The sequence below is a fragment of the Bubalus kerabau genome, chromosome 10 (genome assembly GCF_029407905.1).
Source record: "Bubalus kerabau isolate K-KA32 ecotype Philippines breed swamp buffalo chromosome 10, PCC_UOA_SB_1v2, whole genome shotgun sequence".
Taxonomy (NCBI): Eukaryota; Metazoa; Chordata; class Mammalia; order Artiodactyla; family Bovidae; genus Bubalus; species Bubalus kerabau.
In genome coordinates this window covers 80152452-80174989 of record NC_073633.1, presented here as the reverse complement: position 1 = coordinate 80174989, position 22538 = coordinate 80152452, and the positions used below count along the sequence as shown (strand labels likewise).

At 36.8% G+C, this 22538-nt stretch overlaps 1 protein-coding gene across 7 annotated transcripts in view; it reads left to right on the top strand.

Moving 5' to 3' along the window:
* Positions 1–22538, top strand: part of KCNH5 (potassium voltage-gated channel subfamily H member 5) — a 350572-nt gene that overhangs the window by 47507 nt on the left and 280527 nt on the right. For all 7 annotated transcript variants that reach the window (XM_055538285.1, XM_055538286.1, XM_055538282.1 and 4 more), the window contains one exon: positions 16260–16686. In XM_055538285.1, the coding sequence (XP_055394260.1) occupies positions 16260–16686 (427 nt within the window). The remainder of the gene's footprint in view (positions 1–16259; positions 16687–22538) is intronic.

The window sequence follows — 22538 nt, the reverse complement described above, 5'->3', positions numbered from 1 at the left end:
GGTTTTTACCATTTTGCGTTTCCACCAACAATGAATGACAGTTCCTAATGACTCACCTTCTCACCAGTTTTTGGCATTATTAATGTTTTTGATTTTAGCCATTCCAGGACTTGTGATATCTTGTTTTAATTTGAAATTTTCTAGTGATATATAAGGGGACTTTGCAGTTGGTCCTAGTGGTAAAGAACCTGTCTGCCAGAGCAGGAGATGTAAGAGACGTGGATTCGATCCCTGAGGCAGGAAGATCTCCTGAAGGAGGGCATGGCAACCCATTCCAGGATGCTTGCCTGGAGAATCCCATGGACAGAAGAGTCTGCTTGGGCTATGGTCCATGGGGTCACAAAGAGTCAGACATGACGGAAGTGACTTAGCATGCACACACAGTGATATATGAACATATTTTCATATGCTTATTTGCCATCTGAGTATCTCCTTTTGTCAGGTGTCTGTTCAGATCTTTTGCTCATTTTTAATGGGGTTGTTAATTTTATTATTGTTGAGTTTTAAGAGTTCTTTATATATTTTGGGCAATATTCCTTTATTATTTGCGCATGTCTTTTGCAAATATTTTCCTCTAGTCTGTGGCTTGTCTTCTCATTCTTTTGACAGTATCTTTCACAGAGAAACATTTTTAATTTCAGTGAATTCAAGTTTATCATTTCTTTCATGGATTGTACCTTTGGTGGTATATCTGAAAAATGATTACTCAAGGTCACCTAGATTTTCTCCCATGTTATCTTCTTAGAGCTTTACAGTTTATGTTTTATGTTTATGTCTATGATCTGTTTTATTTTATTTTTTGAAGGGTATAAGGTTTGTGACTAGATTCATTTTTTTTTTTCCATTGGCTGTCCATGTGTTCTATCAAGATTTGTTGAAAAATGATCTTTTCTTTATTGTATTTCCTTTGCTCCTTTGTCAAAGGTTAGTTGACTATATTTATGGGGTTCTGTTTCTAGGCTCTCTATTCTGTACCATTGATCCATTTGTTTATTTTTTTTCCACCAGTACCACCCTGTCTTGGTTACTACAGCTTTATAGCAAGTATTGAAATTGAGTGTCTGTACTCTGACTTTGTTCTCCTTCAGTACTGTGTTGGCTATTTTGCACATTTTTTATTCCTTCATATAATCTTTACAATCAGTTTATTGATATATACAAAACAACTTGATGGAATTCTGATTTAGATTACATTGTAGCTTTAGATCAAGTCTAGAATAACTGACGTTGACACAATATTGAATGCTTCTGTCCATGAACAAGGCTTATTGCTCCATTTATTTAGTTCTTTGATTTCTTTCATCAGTTTCATAGGTTTCCTAGTATACCGCCTGTACATATTTTGTTAGATTTATACCTAAGTTTTTTATGCTAATATAAATGGTATCATGTTTAAAATTTTAAATTCCACTTGTTCATTGTTGGTATATAGGAAAGTGATTGGCTTTTGTATATTGACCATATATCTTGCAAACTTCCTTTAATTGCTAATTAGTTCCAGACTCCTCCTCCCTCCCACCACCCCCAGGTCAGTTTGTTTGGATTTTCTGTGTCCGACTATTATGTCATCTCTAAAGAAAGATTTTTTTTCCCCTTCCTAATCTGTATACCTGTTATTTCCTTTTTTTTTTAATGATATGATATAATCTGTAGCGTTTTGTAGATGTTCTTTTTCAAGTTGAGAAATTCTTCTCTGTAGCTAGCTTTTCGAGACTTTTTTTATGATGAATAATTGCTACATTTTGTCAAATGCCTTTTCTGCATATGTTGATATAAACATATGACTTTTTCTTCTTTAGTCTGTGATGGTATTGATTACGTTAATTGATTTTTTATTGTTGAACCAGCCATGCATACCTAGGATAAATCTTACTTGGCCATACTGTATGATTATTTCTATATATTGTTGGATTTGATTTGTTAGTGTTTTGTTGAGATTTCTGCATCTATGTATTAGAGATATTCGTTTGTAGTGTTCTTTTCTCATACAGTATTTGTGTATTTGAGTATAGCTGACCTCTTAAAACTGGGTTAGAAAGTGTTGTTTCTGCTTCTTTTCTGGAAGAGACTGTAGAGAACTGGTATAATTTTTTACTTAAATATTTGGTAGAATTCACTCACGAGTTAATCTGGCTATGGGGCTATGTGTTTTGGAAGATTATTAATTATTGACTCAATTTGTTTAATAGATGTAGTTCTCTTCAAATAATTATTTTTGTGTGTATATTTGAGTTTTGGTAGATTGTGTCTTTCAAGGAATTGATCCATTTCATTTTGATTATCAAATTTATGGGCACAGAGTTGTTCATATTGTTCTATTATTGTTGTAGTTATTATTATTGCAATTGTTATACTTTAATTGTCTACAGCATCTGTAGTGATGTCCTCTTTCATTTCTCACATTAGTAATTATGTCCTCTTTTTTTCTTGGTTAGTGTGGCTAGAGGTTTTACAATTTTATTGATGCTTTCAAAGAAAAAGCTTTTAAAATTTTGTTGATCTTCTCTACTGATTTCCTGTTTTCAATTTCATGGATTTTTGCTCTAATTTTAATACGTTTTTTTCTTCTTATTACTTTGGATTTAATTTGCTTTTCTTTTTCTAGTTTGCTAAGCTTAGAAATTTAGGTTATTGATTTTCCTTCTTTATTACTTTTTAATATATGCATTCTACACTGTACATTTTCCTCTGAGTACTGCTTTGCTATATCCCACAAATACAAAAAGTTATATTTTCAGTTTCAATACATTTTTTGGATATTTCTTCTCTGATCCATATTTTATTTATAAATATGTTGTTTAATTTCTACATATTTTTGTATTTTCCAGTTATATTTGTTATTGATTTCTAGTTTATTTTCACTGTGATCCAAAGCAGCTGTTGTATGATTTCTATTGTCTTAATTTTGTTAAGGTGTGTTTTATAGCCCAGGATATGGTCTATATTGGTAAATGTTTCACATCAGCTTATTTTTTTTGCTGTTATTTTATAAAGTAGTTAAAGATGTCAATAATAGACTGTTGATTGACGGTGCCATTGCCTTCCACTATGTCCTTACTGGTTTCCTGCCTGTTAGATCTGACCGTCTCTGACAGAGGGATGTTGAAGTCTGTAAAGATAGTATTGGATTAATCTCATTTGTACTTGAAGTTCTATTAGTTTTTGTTAGGTTCATGCATACAAGAATTGTTATACCTTCTTGGAGAATTTATCCCTTTATCATTTATATAGCATTCCTCTTTATCGCTGATAAATTTACTTAACTCTGAAAAGTATAAGATGTTTCTGGATGTGCTGTTTTTTATTACATGTATTGTCTATGATGAAATATATTATTTCTGGGAGGATGTTACCTTCTCCATGGGACTTTCTCTATTTAAGTTTTTTTTTTTTTCTTTTTAGTTTCTTAGTAGCTTGCTTTAAAAATTTTAGCTGCTATTTTAAGTCCTAGTTACCAACAGGTCTTTATTTAAGAAAGCCCACTAATAATCCCAGAGCTTCTAATAACAATAAAAACATTTATATTTTTTATTGAGGATTGGATTAGTGGTTTACTAACACTCATCTTTCATCTGTATGCTCAAGGGAAGGTTTATGGGTGACCCTTTTTTTATGCTTCAATTTTACTTCATGTTAAGAGGTCAAGTACAACAAAGATCTTTAGAAAACCTAGGGTTAGGTCCCATACTCATTTCTGGTGGAATCAAAAATAGACCTTATGCTTCTTGCACTGATAGAATCAGTGCAAAGATTCTATCTTCCTAATATCTTGGATTTGAAGTTCCTGGAACATAGTTGTCACACTATATATATTTCTATTGAAGTGAATGAGGCATAAACCATTTCTTGTTAGTAATGAAAAAGACAGGGACAAGGGCAATCTTTGTGACAAAACCTTATCTGTGACCTCAAATCCTCCACTCAGAAAATCTAGCATTATCCTTTGGCTACTCTGCTCAGCTCTCCATTCATAAGTTTCTTTTCATGAATTTTCTTATAAATAATCTTCCAGTCAGATGTCCTACCCTACCAACTTTCAGTACATGTTTAGGGGTTACCAAAGGGTTTAGATCCCCAAGCTGGGATCTCCCACTATGAGTACAAAGCATTGTGGACAAATGAATGCAAAGATGTACAAGGCTTAGTCACTGAACTCAATGTACCTACCTTCTAGCTTGAGAGTAAAACTTTTGCACAAACTATTCAAAAGTGTGAATAAAAGAGAACTCAGTGTGAAAGAGGAGATGGGGAAAGGATTTGGGAAATGGATGAGAATCAGCCACAGATTTCAAATTGGAGCAGAGTGGCAGTAGGTTGAACTTTTAAATTCTTTTCCAAGTGGGATTGGTGGCATAGAATGTTATCAAGTTTGGGTAATAGGGAGGTTTAAAGATAGATATCCTTCTTATATTTGAAAAAACTGGTGATGTTCCAGGAATATGTTCTTTTGCATTAATTTTCTACAGAGACAAAACAATCTGTTTAACTGAGTAAATTAGCTTTGGGAGGATAGGAAGTTACAAGCGAAGAGGACAGCAGTGAGATTCCTTTATTTGATTTTGTTGCTTACATAAATAGAAATTTCTATGTGTACTGATCTTCATTCATGGTAAATGCTTCCTATTGTTAAGCATTAGGAAATGATTCTGATATAAAGGCAAAGAGGGGTGAAATATATTACAATATGTATACTATAACTCTTAAAAATTTTGCCTTAATTAACCATGGATACTTGCTTAGAAATTGCTCTTTACTATTCATATAATAATTATCACTATGCTGAGAATTCATCATTTCCTCATTCTTCTTTGAAGGAAGTTCTAAACTTTCATTCCTACTCCATTTAGTCTTTTTATTACTTTGTTTTATACTGTGATTTTATCTCTTGTTTCACATAACACATTCTGACTCACAGGGAACATGGTTACCTTTATAACAAAATTTTTTATCCTTCAGATCAGATCAGTCACTCAGTCGTGTCCAACTCTTTGCAACCCAATGAATCACAGCACACCAGGCCTCCCTGTCCATCACCAACTCCCGGAGTTCACCCAGACTCATGTCCATCGAATCAGTGATGCCATCCAGCCATCTCATCCTCTGTTGTCCCCTTCTCCTCTTGCTCCCAATCCCTCCCAGCATCAGAGTCTTTTCCTTAAGAAATTTGTTTATTATACATTGTGGATAAAGGGTTAAAAAACCATTTCTCCTGCATGACAGCTTTACCTTTGGTCAGCTGTCTTCCATTCTTCCTCTGGGAAATGATGAAGGAAATATGCTGTCTGTGTTTCTAGGCAATATTACTTAGATTTAAAGTAATATTTTATATATATATATATGTATATATATATGATTTACAAATATAGTCGGACACGACTGAGCGACTTCACTTTTCACTTTCATGCATTGGAGAAGGAAATGGCAACCCACTCCAATGTTCTTGCCTGGAGAATCCCAGGACGGGGGAGCCTCGTGGGCTGCCATCTATGGGGTCGCACAGAGTCGGACACGACTGAAGCAACTTAGCAGCAGCAGCAGTAGCATGATTTATATATATATATATATATATATATATATATATATATATATATATCTGATGGGTAAATTTCATCTGAACTGTGAAGACCTTTTAATGAGCTATAACTAACTTGACAAGGAGACCATAGCTTAAGGGTTCCCTGACTGACACAATTCTGAGCCTATCTCTTATGGAACTCTGAAAGTTATACCTGTATTGTCATTAAAGGTATTAAGTTAGGTAGGGCATAAAGCATCAAAAGCTAGAACTACAAACACAATTCATTGATAAGACAAAGCTGGTTGTGTTTATTGCTTACCATTTGATGGGAGAACACTATCTTGCAAAGATTTGGTAGCATCTCAGACATTTGATAGTATCTTCTGAGAAAATGAGAGAATTTATTGGGAACTGGAAGTTTGATTTAAGGTGGATCTTTCAAATCAGGAGAAGATTAGGAGAGTAGGCTTTGTTAGAATTGGGTAAGGTTTAAGAATCATGATACCATAGTCCAGGATTGGTGGAAACAGTAAGGTGATGATTTTGAGGCAAAAAGTTCAAAGAATCTTAGGGCTTAAACTGTCGATGCTTTCCACTGAAGAACTAATGAGTCTTTGGGTAGTTCCTGTAATGAATAATAAAACTATTTGCCTGGGCAGAAGTCCTGAAGAATAAGATCATACTAAGGAAGACACGAATAGTACCAAGTCATGTAGATATAGATGGCTAATTATGGTTTCAATTCTCTGTGTCCAAGCTAAGTATGGGGCTAGACAATTTCAGTTCCTAACATTTTCAGAGTAAGATGGATTCAGTACCGGCCAGTTGAGTATTATTTGCTCACTTCTGATTTGTCCCCTGCTCTGAAGTCAGATCCTGTGGAAGAAGATGCCTTGTGTTCCTCTACTCATAAGCAGTGATTTCTGCCCTATATCATTTTTTTCTTAATATATACATTTTATTGAAGTAAAGTTGACTTACAAATTTCAGGTGCACAGCAAGGAGATTCAGTTATACATATACACATATGTTATTTTTCAGATTATTTTCCATTATAGGTTATTATAAAATATTGACTATAAGTCCATGTGCTATACAGTAAAACTTTGTTGCTTGTTCTATATCTATTGTTGAAATTAGAAATCTAACATTCTATTCATGCTAAGTCAAACAAGTGGAATCAAAATATTATAAGTTTTTTAGTGAGGCAAAAATTCATAAGTTTCCTAAAATATATATAGTATACATACTATTTATATATATGTATACAAAAGCTTTTCTACTATGCTTGATAAAGCCTTGCAAAAGAACATAAAAAAAAGAGATGGAGCAATTGGAAAATATAAACTAAATGAAATGGGAGCATTGAATATGAAATAGAAAAAGTGAAACAAGCTAGGTAAAAGTAGAAGATCATCATATAGTCCAGTTGTTTTTAAACATGGCTGCTCATTAGAAACATATCTGGAACTTTGGAGAAAAAAAGTAATACCTGAGCTTTGTATTTTTCAAAAAAAATTCCAAGATAATCCTGATATGCATCTGGATTTTAAAAAGTGATTACAGATTTTTCCATTAAATGGTAGTTTTGGTGATATAGAATTCTATTATTTTTCTGTTGAATTTATCATGATAAATTCTTGCAAGGCAAGATAGTGACATATTTCTCAACACAAAAGTAAGCTAATATCTACCAATTGTATATTAAAGTTTATTTTATACATTCATATCTTATCTATTTGGGAGACTGTCCTGTTAAAATGAGACTTCTTCATCAGTTCAGTTCAGTCACTCAGTCGTGTCTGACTCCTTGTGACCCCGTGGACTGTAGCACACTAGGCCTCCCTGTCCATCACCAACTCCTGGAGTTTACTCAAACTCATGTCCATTGAGTCGGCATCAGGATCTTTCCCAATGAATCAGTTCTTTGCATCAGGTGGCCAAAGTACTGGAGTTTCGGCTTCAGCATCAGTCCTTCCAATGAATATTGAGGACTGATTTCCTTTAGGATGGACTGGTTGGATTTCCTTGGAGTCCAAGGGACTCTCAAGAGTCTTCTCCAACACCACAGTTCAAAAGCATCAATTCTTCAGCACTCAACTTTCTTTATGGTCCAACTCTCACATCCATACATGACTACTGGAAAAACCATAGCTTTGACTAGATGGACCTTTGTTGGCAAAGTAATGTCTCTGCTTTTTAATATGCTGTCTAGGTTAGTCATAACTTTTCTTCCAAGGAGCAAGCGTCTTTTGATTTCATGGCTGCAGTCACCATCTGCAGTGATTTTGAAGACCCGAAAAATAAAGTCTGTCACTGTTTCCACTGTTTCCCCATCTATTTTCCATGAAGTGATGGGACCAGATGCCAAGTATATACTTATTTTGCCCCCATTTTATGTCAAACAAGTATGAAATAATGTGCTCATAAATACATATGCTTTCCTCAGATTTGTGTCAGTTAGCTTTTTTTCCCTGCATGACAAACTACTCCAAAACTTTATGGATAATTCTATCACCATTTATTTAACTCATTTGTCTGTGTTCTGAGTGATTCTGCTGGCTTTGGCTAGGTTTGGCTTATTTCAACTACGCTCACCCATGCATCCATGGTAGATTGCTGAGATGGCTGGTGGCTAGCTGATCTGGGATGGCTCATATGGATAACTCAGAGGACTTTTCTTATGACGTCTCATCTTCCTCAAAACTAGTTGCCATTCTTCATATGACAACTTAGAATGGCCATAGGTTCTAAGACCATGATTAGAGGTTATGCTTCTTGAGGTCTAGGCTTGAAACTGGCAAAATGTCACTTACACTACATTCTGTTGGCTAAAGTAGATCATAAAGCCAGTCTAGACTCAAGTCAAGATGTGGAAATAGAGTCTATCTTTTGTTGGGAGAAGTTGCAAAGTCATGTGGCTAAAGGGTATAGATACAGGGAAGGAAATGACTGCAGCTGCTTTTCTCAAACAATCTACTACACATCCTATGTGAGAGAATGTTAGATGTAGGTGGAAAACCAAGCAACTGAATATTATAAGTCTGTATTCCTGTTCTCTCAGCCCCACTTAATTGTCGTATGTCCTTGGACAAATTCTTTGATTACTCCTTTTCTGTTTATAAAGCAATGGGGAAAGAAGGTAGGAAAGAATACTAGCTGAGTTATCTATTATCCTTGGCTCCGATGAGAGAATTGAGTTGTATTTTAAATGGATTTATCATTGCAAGACATTATTTTTATGCTAATGACACCCCATGTACTTTTAATGTGGGAATCCACAAAAATACCTTGAAGAGTAAATAACACTGAGATATCTCCAGGATATTGTTCTCTGTGCTCTCATGGCTTAAGGGGCTTGTCAAGTAGGGAAATTGGCTAGAAGGGAAGGCTGATGACTGAAAGTTCTCCATTAGCCCTGCTGTGTTCTAATATGCATTTGATGTGTTTATATTCTCTTCCACCAGTGGAACCCCAGGGATTTGTGAGCTAAGAGCTCAGAGGTTGGGATAGAGGCAGAATGCCACTGGAGTACAGATGAGGGCACTGAAAAAATTGGAAAGCATGCAGTGAAATTAAGCAGAAAATGAATGAGCAGACAAAACTGGTCGAAAGTACAGAATCAAGAGCTTGTTATAAATAGGTGATAGTACAGAAGGAAGTAATTTTATTTTGGACAATCAAAGTATCCAGTATTACCACATGGGTTAAATTAAAATTCCTAACAGGGGATTAAGTATAATTTGAGACCCAATCTAAAGTTTATGAGGGTGAATTATAAAATAAGTAAAATCTAATTTTGGATTGAGTTGAATATGACTCCTCTTCCCCTCTCTCCAAATCATATGATGTGGAAGAAATCATTAATCCAGATTATGTACTGTGGTGAAATGTTAACCTTAATGATACAACAGTGACTAATGGATTTTTCTTAACACATTTTTTCTGATATTTAAATATACTATACTTTAAAAATTCCATCAATCTTACAATCATAAGTAGAGTTCGAAGGATTTTCACAAAGCAAACACACCTAGTAATTCCTAGTAATGCCGTATTAGGAAACAGAATATTGCCAGAGCCTATTCAGGCCTTACATAGTCACAATCCCTCCTCAAACAAAGAAAGCCACTTTGACTTCTAATGGCTTCTAATCCCTAAGAGCAGTTCCATTTGTTTTTAAACTTTTATAAATGGAATCATGCAGTATATACTCCTTTGTTCAATATGACACTTCTTAGATTTATTCTTGTTATTTCATATACTTATAGTTTGTTCATGTTTATTTCTGGATAGTATTTCATTGAGTGAATATGCAATGATTTTTAAAATCATTTCTACCAGAGATGGGCATTTAGATTGTTTCAAGTTTTAAGTATTTTATCAAGTTTTAAAAGAAATTCGTTTAACTTTGAATTTTGATTATAGTGATTGCAGTAAATTTTTTTGGATGCAAAACAATGGAGAATGATATAGTTGGAAAAAAAACCTTTCCAAATAAAGCAAACTTCCTTATTTCTGTATTACTTATTTTGAATAACAGTTTCTGGTTTCATAAGTAGATGAAAGGGATACTGTGGACAAATTAAAAGGTGAAATTTTGGGGTTGTTTTTGAGAGCAAAAAGTTTGATTTGACTGGAACATTATTGTTCAGCAAAGTCATGGTTGGAAATGACCCAGCTGTTTAGAGATGGGCTTGTAGACCTTGAAGGCCAGTAGAAGAGATTGTGTTTAATGTCTATGATGATCTCCTGGAGGATACACTTGATATTCTTCTAGGAAGATTATTATTGCAATGATTATTGTGGTTGAGGACAGGAAGACTGTGCTGCTGTTGGCTATCATGGGAAATGCATGTAGAATCTGAAGACTAGGTCTGAGTGATGCTTCCATTCCTTGCTAGCTGTATGACTTTTGACAGGTTGTTTAACCTGTCTGAGCTTCAGTGTCCTCCTATGAACAATGGAGATAGGAGTCCTGATATTGTGAGGATGAAATGAGTCGGTCCATGTTAGAGAACTGTAGATTCTCCAGGGTTCTAGGGCCTTCACAGACTCCTAAGGGGGTCACTGCTGTGCCTGGCTGGGAATTAGAGGAAAGCAAGCTATTTAATCTTCTTGATTCAGTCTTCTAGACAATGCTTGTGTTTAAGCTGATACTGTGGGTACTAATGTGATTAGTTAAATAATATATTATGCTCTAGATATAGTGAGGTTTAGAATGAGGTCAGATAGTGAAGTGGTTAGGAACAAGGAGTGTGGATGAGACTGTCTATGATTGAATCCTGGCTCCTCCTCTTACCAGTTACATAAACTTAGCCAAATTACTGTACTTAATTTTTCTAGGCTATGTTTTAGTAGTGGTACCTATCATATAGGATTGTTAACTATGCCGCCTCCCTGCCCCGTGACACATTCAATTCATCACACTCACAAATACTTGTGTTGTAAAAATTTTTCATACATTACTGAATATATTGATTGCTTAACATATTACAGTATGCCAAGCTTTGTAATACAATATGCCAACAAATTTGGAAAACTCAGCAGTGGCCACAGGACTGGAAAAGGTGAGTTTTCATTCCAAAACCAAAGAAAGGCCATGCAAAAGAGTGTTGAAACTAATGCACAATTGCAGTCATTTCACATGCTAGCAAGGTCATGCTCAAAATCCTCCAAGCTAGGCTTCAACAGTACATGAACCAACAACTTCCAGATGTACAAGCTGGGTTTAATTGAAAAAAGGCAGAGGAATCAGAGATCAAATTGCCAAAATTCATTGGATCATAGAAAAAGCAAGAGATTCCAGAAAAACATCTACTTCTGCCTCATTGACTATGCTAAAGGCTTTGACTGTGTTGATCACAGCAAACTGTGGAATATTCTTAAAGAGATGGGAATAAACTGCATAAACTGACTACCTTACCTGCCTCCTGAGAAACCTGTATGCAGGTCAAAAAGCAAAATTTAGAGCTGGACATGGAACAACAGACTGGTTCAAAATTGGGAAAGGAATGCTTCAAGGCTGTAGATTGTCTTCCTGCTTATTTTACTTATATGCAGAGTACATCATGTGAAATGCCAGGCTGACTGAATCACAAGCTGGGATCAAGATTTCCAGGAGAAATATCAGTAACCTCAGATATGCAGATGATGCCACTCTTAGGGCAGAAAGTGAAGAGAAACTAAAGAGCCTCTTGATGAAAGTGAAAGAGGAGAGTGAAAAAGCTAACTTAAAACTCAACATTCAAAAAAGGAAGATCATGGCATCCAGTCCCATCACTTCATGCAATATAGACGGGGAAACAATGGAAACAGTAAAAGACTTTGTTTTCTTGGGCTCCAAAATCATTGTGGATGGTGACTGCAGCCATGGAAATTAAAAGATGCTTGCTCCTTGAAAGAAAAGCTATGACAAACCTAGACAGTGTATTAAAAAGCAGAGACATTACTTTGCTGACAGAGGTCCATATAGTCAAAGCTATGGTTTTTCCTCTAGTCATGTACAGATATAAGAGTTGGACCATAATGAAGGCTGAGTACCTAAGAACTGATGCTTTTGAACTGTGGTGTTAGGGAAGACTCTTGAGAATTCCTTGGACTGCAAGGAGACCAAACCAGTCAATCATGAAATCAGTTCTGAATATTCATTGGAAGGACTGATGCTGAAGCTGAAGTTCCGATACTTTGGCCACCTGATGTGAAGAGCTGACTCATTGGAAAAGACCCTGATGCTGGGAGAGATTGAGGGCAGGAAGGAAAAAGGGACAACAGAGGTTGAGATGGTTGGATGGCATCAATGACTCAATGGACATGAGTTTGAGCAAGCTCTGGAAGATGGTGGACAGGGAAGCCTGGTGTGCTGCAGTCCATGGGGTCGCAAATAGTTGGACATGACTGAGCAGCTGAATAATATCAACAACAAGCTTTGTGATTGATACTAGGTATGTTGTTCAAGTGATTTAGCATTTCCTGGCATGTTGTGCACACAAACAGAGACTTGTAATAAAGTACTGTTGTGATTATTATTGTAATATAAATGAGCAAAGAGTATATAATAACACAAAGGAAGAATACCTAACTTTCACAGTGAGTATGGCCATGTAGATGATAGGTTGGGGAGGAAGATGTCAGAGAAATGCATATAGAGGAAAGAGTCTTTGTCATAAATTCTAAGTAAGGCCCTGGCTACCTAGAGAGTGGGAGGGAAGGGTGCTTTAAGCAGAGGGAACAACTTATAATGTGGCATGAAGCAGCATGGGCACTCTGGGAGCTATACATAGCTGAGCATGGTGTGAGCCTAGATAGCATGGGGAGGAATTGCTGGGGGCGATGCTGACCAGATAGACAGATGCAAGGTCCTGCAGAACTTTTCATATCAGAGTAAGGAGTAAGGAGTAAACACTTAATCCTTTATGCAATGAGCTAACACCAAAGATTTTAGGTCAGAGAGGGACATGATTTTATAGTCAAGGCTATGGTTTTTCCTGTGGTCATGTATGGATGTGAGAGTTGGACTGTGAAGAAGGCTGAGCGCCAAAGAATTGATGCTTTTGAACTGTGGTGTTGGAGAAGACTCTTGAGAGTCCCTTGGACTGCAAGGAGATCCAACCAGTCCATTCTGAAGGAGATCAGCCCTGGGATTTCTTTGGAAGGAATGATGCTAAAGCTGAAACTCCAGTACTTTGGCCACCTCATGTGAAGAGTTGACTCATTGGAAAAGACTCTGATGCTGGGAGGGATTGGGGGCAGGAGGAGAAGGGGACGACAGAGGATGAGATGGCTGGATGGCATCACTGACTTGATGGATGTCAGTCTCAGTGAATACATATACATATGTATATGTAATATAAAACAATACCAAGCTAGCCTATCCAGGGTGATCAGATAGGTAGAGGGAGTGAGAATGGAGGTGGGGTGGCTGATGGAGAGCCTATTTCTGTCACACAGGGAGGAAAACTATGAAGCCATGACCAAGACATGACCTTGAAATAGGAAAGAAGGGACATTTTTTGAGAGATTTATTGAGATTTATTTTGAGCAGTTTGAATGCTGAGATCTTATAAACTTGATAACTGTCTGGGTGTGGCAGGAAAGAGGGTGGGCTTCATAGTGATGCTGTTCACAAGAGAAGCAGATGAAGAACTGATTCAGGAGAAATGAGATTCGCTTTGGGACGTTTACCTGTTGAACACCTATGGAATACCTAAATGGAAATGTGTAGCAGGCATTTGGCTTCTGTATCAGGAACTTAGGGAAAGAGTTTTTTGCTAAGAAGTAAACCTGTGAATCCTTCATGTATTGAAGTCAGTTGAAACATGGATAGGCAGTAAATCAATCAGGAGAGGTTGAGGGTAATTGTATTGAGAATCCTAATGCATAATAGAAGCAGGGAAAAGGCTAGCCCCAGAAAATGATTTTGCAAGAGATGTCAGCTGGGGAGCTGACTAAGATCTAGGAGGAAGTGGTATCATAGAACCCTTTATAATTCTTAGCAAATATTTTGTAATATTGAAATGATACTGAACATGGCTACAGAAAATGGTGCTTTTTGATTGTTTGGAGTCTAAAGCAGGTGGTCCTCAGGGTGGATCACCTCCTCTTGTAGAGATCTGCCCACATCAGAGGCCAAGATTGTGTTCTTCCATCATTTGGCCTTAATTCTAGTAGGTCGTGATTCTTTACAGTCTAGCTGAAGGTTGTGACTATTTTTTAGTTTGATTTGGGGATATAGTTTCTGTGTCTTTTCCTTTGTTTTTAGAAAAAAAAATTATAGTAGAAATAAATTTTCTCTGTAGTATTTAAATAGAAGTACCATGGTTCTTTTAAAAATTGGAGCCAAGTGGAAGAAAACATCTACAGCACTGTATTTATTTTTTAATTTAACCCTGTTTGAGTTCATGCATTTTGACTATAGGTTTCTTTAGAGTAGAAGCAAGGCATATTTGTCTTAATGTCCCCAGGGCCCAACTCATTGCCTGACATATAGAAATGCTTGATAAATACTTACTTTGGTCTTCTTGTTCATAATTACATAGTTCCTTTGATTTGAGAGCTTCCAGACTCTCTTGAATCTTCTTACCTCTCAACATCTCATGTTGATGATGATGCCACTCATCATCTGAATTTTATTAATGCTACCCTTTTGAACTGTTTGAAGTTCAATATCTCTCCTCCCCCAAGTGTTCCAGTGAAATAAGAATTGATTTAAGGCTGTGTATATGCCACAGCCTTTGAGAGTAGGAATTTAAATAGAGCCAAGCCTAAGGATATTGAGCTTGAGACAGAAAACTGAGACAGGATGCTCCTGTTCTTTTGCTTCCACTAGGTCTCCTGTTTCTACTTCTCTTTGTTTTCACTCTCTCTATTTCACATTTTTCTTTTTTAAAATTTCAAACATATACCATCATATAGAGTATAATAAAATGCCTTCTTAACCTTTTTCACTGTAACTATACAATGCTATAATTAGAGACTCATTAATATTGCATCTGTTCTACTTTATCAGCAAGTTCTTCTATGTTGATCAGAATTAAGCTCAGATTAGGTAAAGAATCTACCTGCAATTCAGGAGACCTGGGTTTTATCCCTAGGTTGGGAAGATCCTCTGGAGAAGGGAATGGCTATCCATTCCAGTGTTCTTGCCTGGAGAATTCCATGGACAGAGGAGCCTGGTGGGTTACAGTCCATGGAGTCACAAAGAGTTGGACACAACTGAGCAGCTGACACTTTAACTTCACTTTCAGGTTACGTTAGATTCCTTGTCTCCCCTCTGGGAGACAGAATTAGCAGTAAGGAAGTCATGGACTCTGTGAGACTTGAGGTGATGATCAGATGAGAGGGTCCTGGGTCACTGGTTTGTCTTCCTCTTCTGCACCAGGAATGACGTTAACCTTTCTGACTGGCTTATTGCATGCTTTGCAAAAAAAGTAACTTTGGGAACTTCATGGACTGAATAAAGTCTGTGGTGTGTTGAATAAAGTCTATGCTGTGTTTCCATTTGGATAATGCTCTATTTGGTATTTTGAGCTTCTCAACAAAATATGAATCTTCTTGCTGCTATTCCCTTATAGTATTCTTTTCTATGACTATTGCTAGAGGATGATAGGATTTCATAGGTATCCCATTCTAGGTTCAACTCCTCACTTTTTCACAGCTCTACACATTTAGTGATTTTCATAACTGGGAGGAGGTGGTAGAAGCAGCAGTGACATTTGCTCATTCTTCTAATATAATATATGCAGAAATATTTCCTGTTTGCTTGCAGTAAAACTAGGATTCCTTTTTTTCAGAAGTTTTGCTGTTCATAGCATTTATAAAGTAAGAAATAAAATAAAATCTTTCAGAGTAGAGGAAATTTTACAAGGAGAAGAAATGAAAGGTCTGAATTTATCACCCTATTTCTATACTCTGTGTATTGCATTTGAGCTATTTTCTTCTTTGTTTTTTCTCTGTGCTATTTATATTCCCCTTATGAAAATAAACTGGGTCTTACCTAATGAAACTTTTTTGTAAATCTAATAATTCACAAATATCTTATTTCCTGGTGGGAAGGAATCTGCATATAAAAATTTTCCTTATCATTTAAACTTTTTTGTTGGCTTAAAGTCAGAGCTGCATTATGTATGTGTATGTTCTTAGTATATAAACTGTGCTTGAGTTCATTAAGGTGAGCCATTGTTTTGTTTTCACCAGCCTTTGCTTTTCTGAAAGTGTTGTATCATTCTTATCTTTTTTTCAGGGAATCAGCAGTCTCTTCAGTTCTTTAAAAGTGGTGCGTCTCTTGAGACTGGGCCGTGTTGCCAGGAAATTGGACCATTACCTGGAGTACGGAGCAGCTGTCCTTGTGCTCCTGGTTTGTGTGTTTGGACTAGTTGCTCACTGGCTGGCCTGCATATGGTACAGCATTGGGGACTACGAGGTCATTGACGAAGTCACGAATACCATCCAAATAGACAGTTGGCTCTACCAGCTGGCCTTGAGCATTGGGACTCCGTATCGATACAATACCAGTGCAGGGATATGGGAAGGAGGACCCAGCAAGGATTCCCTGTATGTGTCCTCTCTCTACTTTACCATGACAAGCCTTACAACCATAGGATTTGGAAACATAGCTCCTACCACAGATGTGGAGAAGATGTTTTCAGTGGCCATGATGATGGTTGGCTGTAAGTATCTTTTCTGTTTTTTTAAAAAAGTGTTATTGTCGGCAGCTCTTCAGCTCCAATCTTGGATAGGAGTAAAATGAAACTACTTTGTCTTCAGAAGAATGTTCAATCCATTTCATTTACCTTGCTTTAATTTTTATTCATCCTTAGAAAATAGAAATGCAAACTGATATATTTTACTCTTTAGAATGTATTAGCACATGAAAAACAGTATGAATGGAGTGATAAAAAAATCTGAATGGTATTTCTTTTATTTAATTCTGTTTATAGCATTGTTCCCAGCAGAGCTATTTCCAAAGAAAGAGCAACATCAAGAAAGACAGTGTCTGGCATATTCCATAGGTTTTGTTGACAATGTATTAAATTCTGAAAAGTAGACAGGATGTGATGTGAGATAGCCTGTTTATAAAATGTTTTAGTTAATAGTCTTGTGTAGGTTTTTACAATTTAGGCTAGTAAAAGTGTTTATAAATCTAGTTTCCATTACAGAATTCTAGGAGAAGGAAATGGCAACCCACTCCAGTGTTCTTGCCTGGAGAATCCCAGGGACGGGGGAGCCTGGTGGGCTGCCGTCTATGGGGTCGCACAGAGTCGGGCACAACTGACGTGACTTAGCGGCAGCAGGTGGAATATATGCCAGGTTGAGAGAATGAAAGGATTAGTAATTGTCAGAGCATCCAGCAATGATGAACGTGTCTAGGATGAGGCATGCAGACCTGAGTACCAAATGACTTGACAATGTTCTTGGGAGTAGGATGCTTCTCTACAGGAGTGAAGAACCAGGTATTCTCTCACCACCATCAGACTGAGATTGGACAATACAGGAGATCAGAATGTTAAGGAAATATATACAAAAGAAGCTGTTGAAAAAGGAGATTTTGAGGGAGACTTCACCACCATATACACCATGTGTCACACTGACTTGGATGATTTATCCAAGCCTAGTTCTGAGACCTGGAGTAACCTCAGGACTGAAGTTATAATTAGTGTTACTATGTAGCCTCTGGGTCATGTTAATTGTTTTTGGTCTAAGCCATCCTTTTTGAAATTCCATGTTATACAATTTTATATTTTGACATTAATGGGAAAAATGTTAGAGTCTAGGAATGTCAGTTGACTTGTGAAAGGTCAGTATATTGGGTCTAAACAAGGTAATTTGCAGAGTTCAGAATGTCTGCAAGTTACTGGACACTGATGTTAACAGTGTTTAGGTTTCCATATTCTTTTAATTGGGTACAGAAATAAGAACACACAGGTTCTCTTTGCTGCTTAAAGGTGCGAGAGGTAGAGTGTCAATTCCAAGTGATGTTTGCTCCACAGGCTTTTAGGAGGAAAATGTTCTCACAACGAGATCTTGATGATCTCTTAATTAAACTGCTGCCTACATACTGAAAGTGACAAGATGTATTGGCAGAAGAGGTGCTTTATAAATTCAGAAGAAAACATTTTGTCAGATGTAGTATTTATTATTATACTACTTTTTAATATTTATATAATGCATTTTGCCTTATGCTTTAGTATGTTCAAGTAAAAAAAAATCATTTTGAAGTAATTATAGACTCACTGAAATTTGCAAAGATAGTCTAGTGGAAGGGGAGGATAAGACGAATTGGGAGAGGAGGAATGACATTTATACATTATTGTGTGTTAAATAGGTAGATAGTGGGAACCTGCTATATAGACCAGGGAGCTCAGTTTGGTGCTCTGTGATAACCTGGAGGAATGGGATGTAGGGGTAGGGAGGTGGGAAGGAGGCTCAAGAGGGAGGGGATGTGTGTATACATATAGCTGGTTCTTGTTGTATAACAGAAACAAGCACAACATTGTACAGAAATTTAACTCCAAAAAAAAAAAAAAAAGAATAATGAGGACTTTTGTGCTCTTCCCTTAGTTTCCTACAATAGTTATATCTTATAGGGCTCTAGTACAACATTAACATTGGCTGTGATATGGTGTGTGAATAGCTCTGTGTTGTATTATCACATTTGTGGATTCCTGTAACCACTACTGAAATCAAAACACAGAATTATTCTGCAAAGATCTCCTTCATGTCACATCCACCCCTTCCCCCAAGCCTCCCTAACCCTGGCAACTACTGATCTGTTCTTTATCTATATAATTTTGTGGTTTTGAAAATGTTACATAAGTGGAATCATGCAAAATGTGGTTTTCTGAAATTGGTCTTTTCCACTCAGCATAAGTCTCTTGAAATCTAAGTGGCTGAGTGTATTAATAGTTTGTTCCTTCTTATTCCTGAACAGTATTTCATGGTTTGGGTATACTGCTGCTTAATCATTCATCCATTGAAGGACATTTTGGTAATTTCCAGTTTTTGGTTATTATAATAAATAAATTCACTAAATTCATTGCTAAAGGGCTTTTGTGAAAAAGAACATTTTCAAAGTTTAGTTCTGAAGCAATTGTGGAGAATAGCATACCTTGTTTGTGTATAGTTTTTTGTTTTGGACATAACTTTTCAGTTCTCTGGGATAAATATCCAGAAAAGAAATCTCTTGGACAAATAGTGTCCTATTTTTATAAAAGAACTTGTCAAACTATTTTTCAGAGTGGACATATTAGCGTAGTTTAATTTTTCAACAAGACAATAACAGAAAAATAAAATCTATGTAGAGCTGAAGGACACCATTATTCACTTTGTTTCTCAGACCCTAAACCTGGGAATTATCTTAGATTCCTGTTTTTCTTGTGTATTACATCTATTCCTAACAAGTCTTGTTGACTTTACCATCAAAGTATATTTGATTGTTTCTCTCTGCTTCTGTAGCTTACCATCCAAGATCAACTAATAATCTCCTATATGTTGCTTCTATTTTTACCCTTGACTCATAATCTCTACTCAGAAAGTAAGAACATATTGTTCCTGTGTTCAGAGTCTTCCAGTGTTTTACATTGCATGTGAAATAAAATCCTGATCTCCCACCCCTTCAATCAAAGCTTTAATGGTCTGGCCCTCACCTGCCTTACTCACCTCACTTTTTACCATTCCCACTCTTGCTTATTCTACTCAATCCATGCCAACCATATTGCTGTACACATCAGAAAATGGTACTGTCTCAGGCTCCTTGTATTGCTTCCCCCACTGCTTATAAACCCCTCCTCTGACTTATGCCCCAATTCAGGCAGGTCTCCAATCAAACCACCTCTCCAGAAATTCTTCTCAGTGCTACCCACTGCAATGCCAATCACTCTTATTCTCTTCCCTTTAATCTTTTCTTTATTGCATCTACAAGGCCTGAAACCATATTTACTCTGTTTTCCTTTTCTTCAGAATGTAAGCTCCATGACAGTATAGCCTTTGTCTGCTTTTTTTTTTTTTTTTCTTGGTCTCTATATACTCAACTTCTAACCAGTTCTTAATGCTGAGCCCAATCAAAATGTGTTGTATGATGAATGAAGTTGGAGATGTCCCTGATGATCATAATGAAAATCACCAGTCCTTGAATCCACCCCATTTGGATCTCTGATGAGCACACATGCCAGAAGAATGCACACCTTGAATTTTAGCCCTGATTCCTTTGTGAAAGCCTGGTGAGCTCACCTGTATTGTCTGCCTGTGGTAGTGCAGCAGCTACTTCAGCTGGATTGTTGCTGTTGGCGTTTAGTTAAGCCCTGTCCAACTCTTTTGCGACCTCGTGGACTGTAGCCTGCCAGGCTATTCTGTCTATGGGTTGTCCTGGCCTTAAGTTTCTCATGTGGCCTGATAATAAGTTCTGAGAGGCGAGGAAGTAGAATCACCAACAACCGTTTCTCCCACCGTAGTTTTTTTTTTTTTTTAATTTTATTTTATTTTTAAACCTCAAACACTGTATTAGTTTTGCCAAACATCAAAACAAATCCGCCACAGGTATACGTGTGCTCCCCATCCTGAACCCTCTTCCCTCCTCCCTCCCCACACCATCCCTCTAGGTCGTCCCAGTGCACCAGCCCCAAGCATCCAGTATCGTGCATCGAACCTGGACTGACAACTCGTTTCATACATGATATTACACGTTTCAATCCCATTCTCCCAAATCTTCCCACCCTCTCCCTCTCCAACAGAGTCCATAAGACTGTTCTATACATCAGTGTCTCTTTTGCTGTCTCGTACACAGGGTTATTGTTACCATCTTTCTAAATTCCATATATATGCGTTAGTATACTGTATTGGTGTTTTTCTTTCTGGCTTACTTCACTCTGTATAATAGGCTCCAGTTTCATCCACCTCATTAGAACTGATTCAAATGTGTTCTTTTTAATGGCTGAGTAGTACTCCATTGTGTATATGTACCACAGCTTTCTTATCCATTCATCTGCTGATGGACATCTAGGTTGCTTCCATGTCCTGGCTATTATAAACAGTGCTGCAATGAACATTGGGGTACACGTGTCTCTTTCCCTTCTGGTTTCCTCAGTGTGTATGCCCAGCAGTGGGATTGCTGGATCAGAAGGCAGTTCTATTTCCAGTTTTTTAAGGAATCTCCACACTGCTCTCCATAGTGGCTGTACTAGTTTGCATTCCCACCAACAGTGTAAGAGGGTTCCCTTTTCTCCACACCCTCTCCAGCATTTATTACTTGTAGACTTTTGGATCGCAGCCATTCTGACTGGTGTGAAATGGTACCTCATAGTGGTTTTGATTTGCATTTCTCTGATAATGAGTGATGTTGAGCATCTTTTCATGTGTTTGTTAGCCATCTGTATGTCTTCTTTGGAGAGATGTCTATTTAGTTCTTTGGCCCATTTTTTGATTGGGTCATTTATTTTTCTGGAGTTGAGGTGTAGGAGTTGCTTGTATATTTTTGAGATTAGTTGTTTGTCAGTTGCTTCATTTGCTATTATTTTCTCCCATTCTGAAGGCTGCCTTTCCACCTTGCTAATAGTTTCCTTTGATGTGCAGAAGCTTTTAAGTTTAATTAGGTCCCATTTGTTTATTTTTGCTTTTATTTCCAATATTCTGGGAGGTGGGTCATAGAGGATCCTGCTGTGATGTATGTCAGAGAGTGTTTTGCCTATGTTCTCCTCTAGGAGTTTTATAGTTTCTGGTCTTATGTTGAGATCTTTAATCCATTTTGAGTTCATTTTTGTGTACGGTGTTAGAAAGTGGTCTAGTTTCATTCTTTTACAAGTGGTTGACCAGATTTCCCAGCACCATTTGTTGAAGAGATTGTCTTTAATCCATTGTATATTCTTGCCTCTTTTTTCAAAGATATGTGTCCATATGTGCATGGATTTACCTCTGGGCTTTCTATTTTGTTCCATTGATCTATATTTCTGTCTTTGTGCCAGTACCATACTGTCTTGATAACTGTGGCTTTGTAGTAGAGCCTGAAGTCAGGCAGGTTGATTCCTCCAATTCCATTCTTCTTTCTCAAGATAGCTTTGGCTATTCGAGGTTTTTTGTATTTCCATACAAATTGTGAAATTATTTGTTCTAGCTCTGTGAAGAATACCGTTGGTAGCTTGATAGGGATTGCATTGAATCTATAAATTGCTTTGGGTAGTATACTCATTTTCAATATATTGATTCTTCCAATCCATGAACACGGTATATTTCTCCATCTATTAATGTCCTCTTTGATTTCTTTCACCAGTGTTTTATAGTTTTCTATATATAGGTCTTTAGTTTCTTTAGGTAGATATATTCCTAAGTATTTTATTCTTTCCATTGCAATGGTGAATGGAATTTTTTATTTTACCAACTACCTTCTGAAACTACCAGCTCTAGACATTTTCACATAGATTCAGTTGAGTTTTCAAAACTTAATTTAGATCATTGTTGGCCTCCTTCTTCCCTAATTCATGTATAGCCCATTATATTGCTATGTCAATATTTCTTTTTCCTGTCTCCTTCT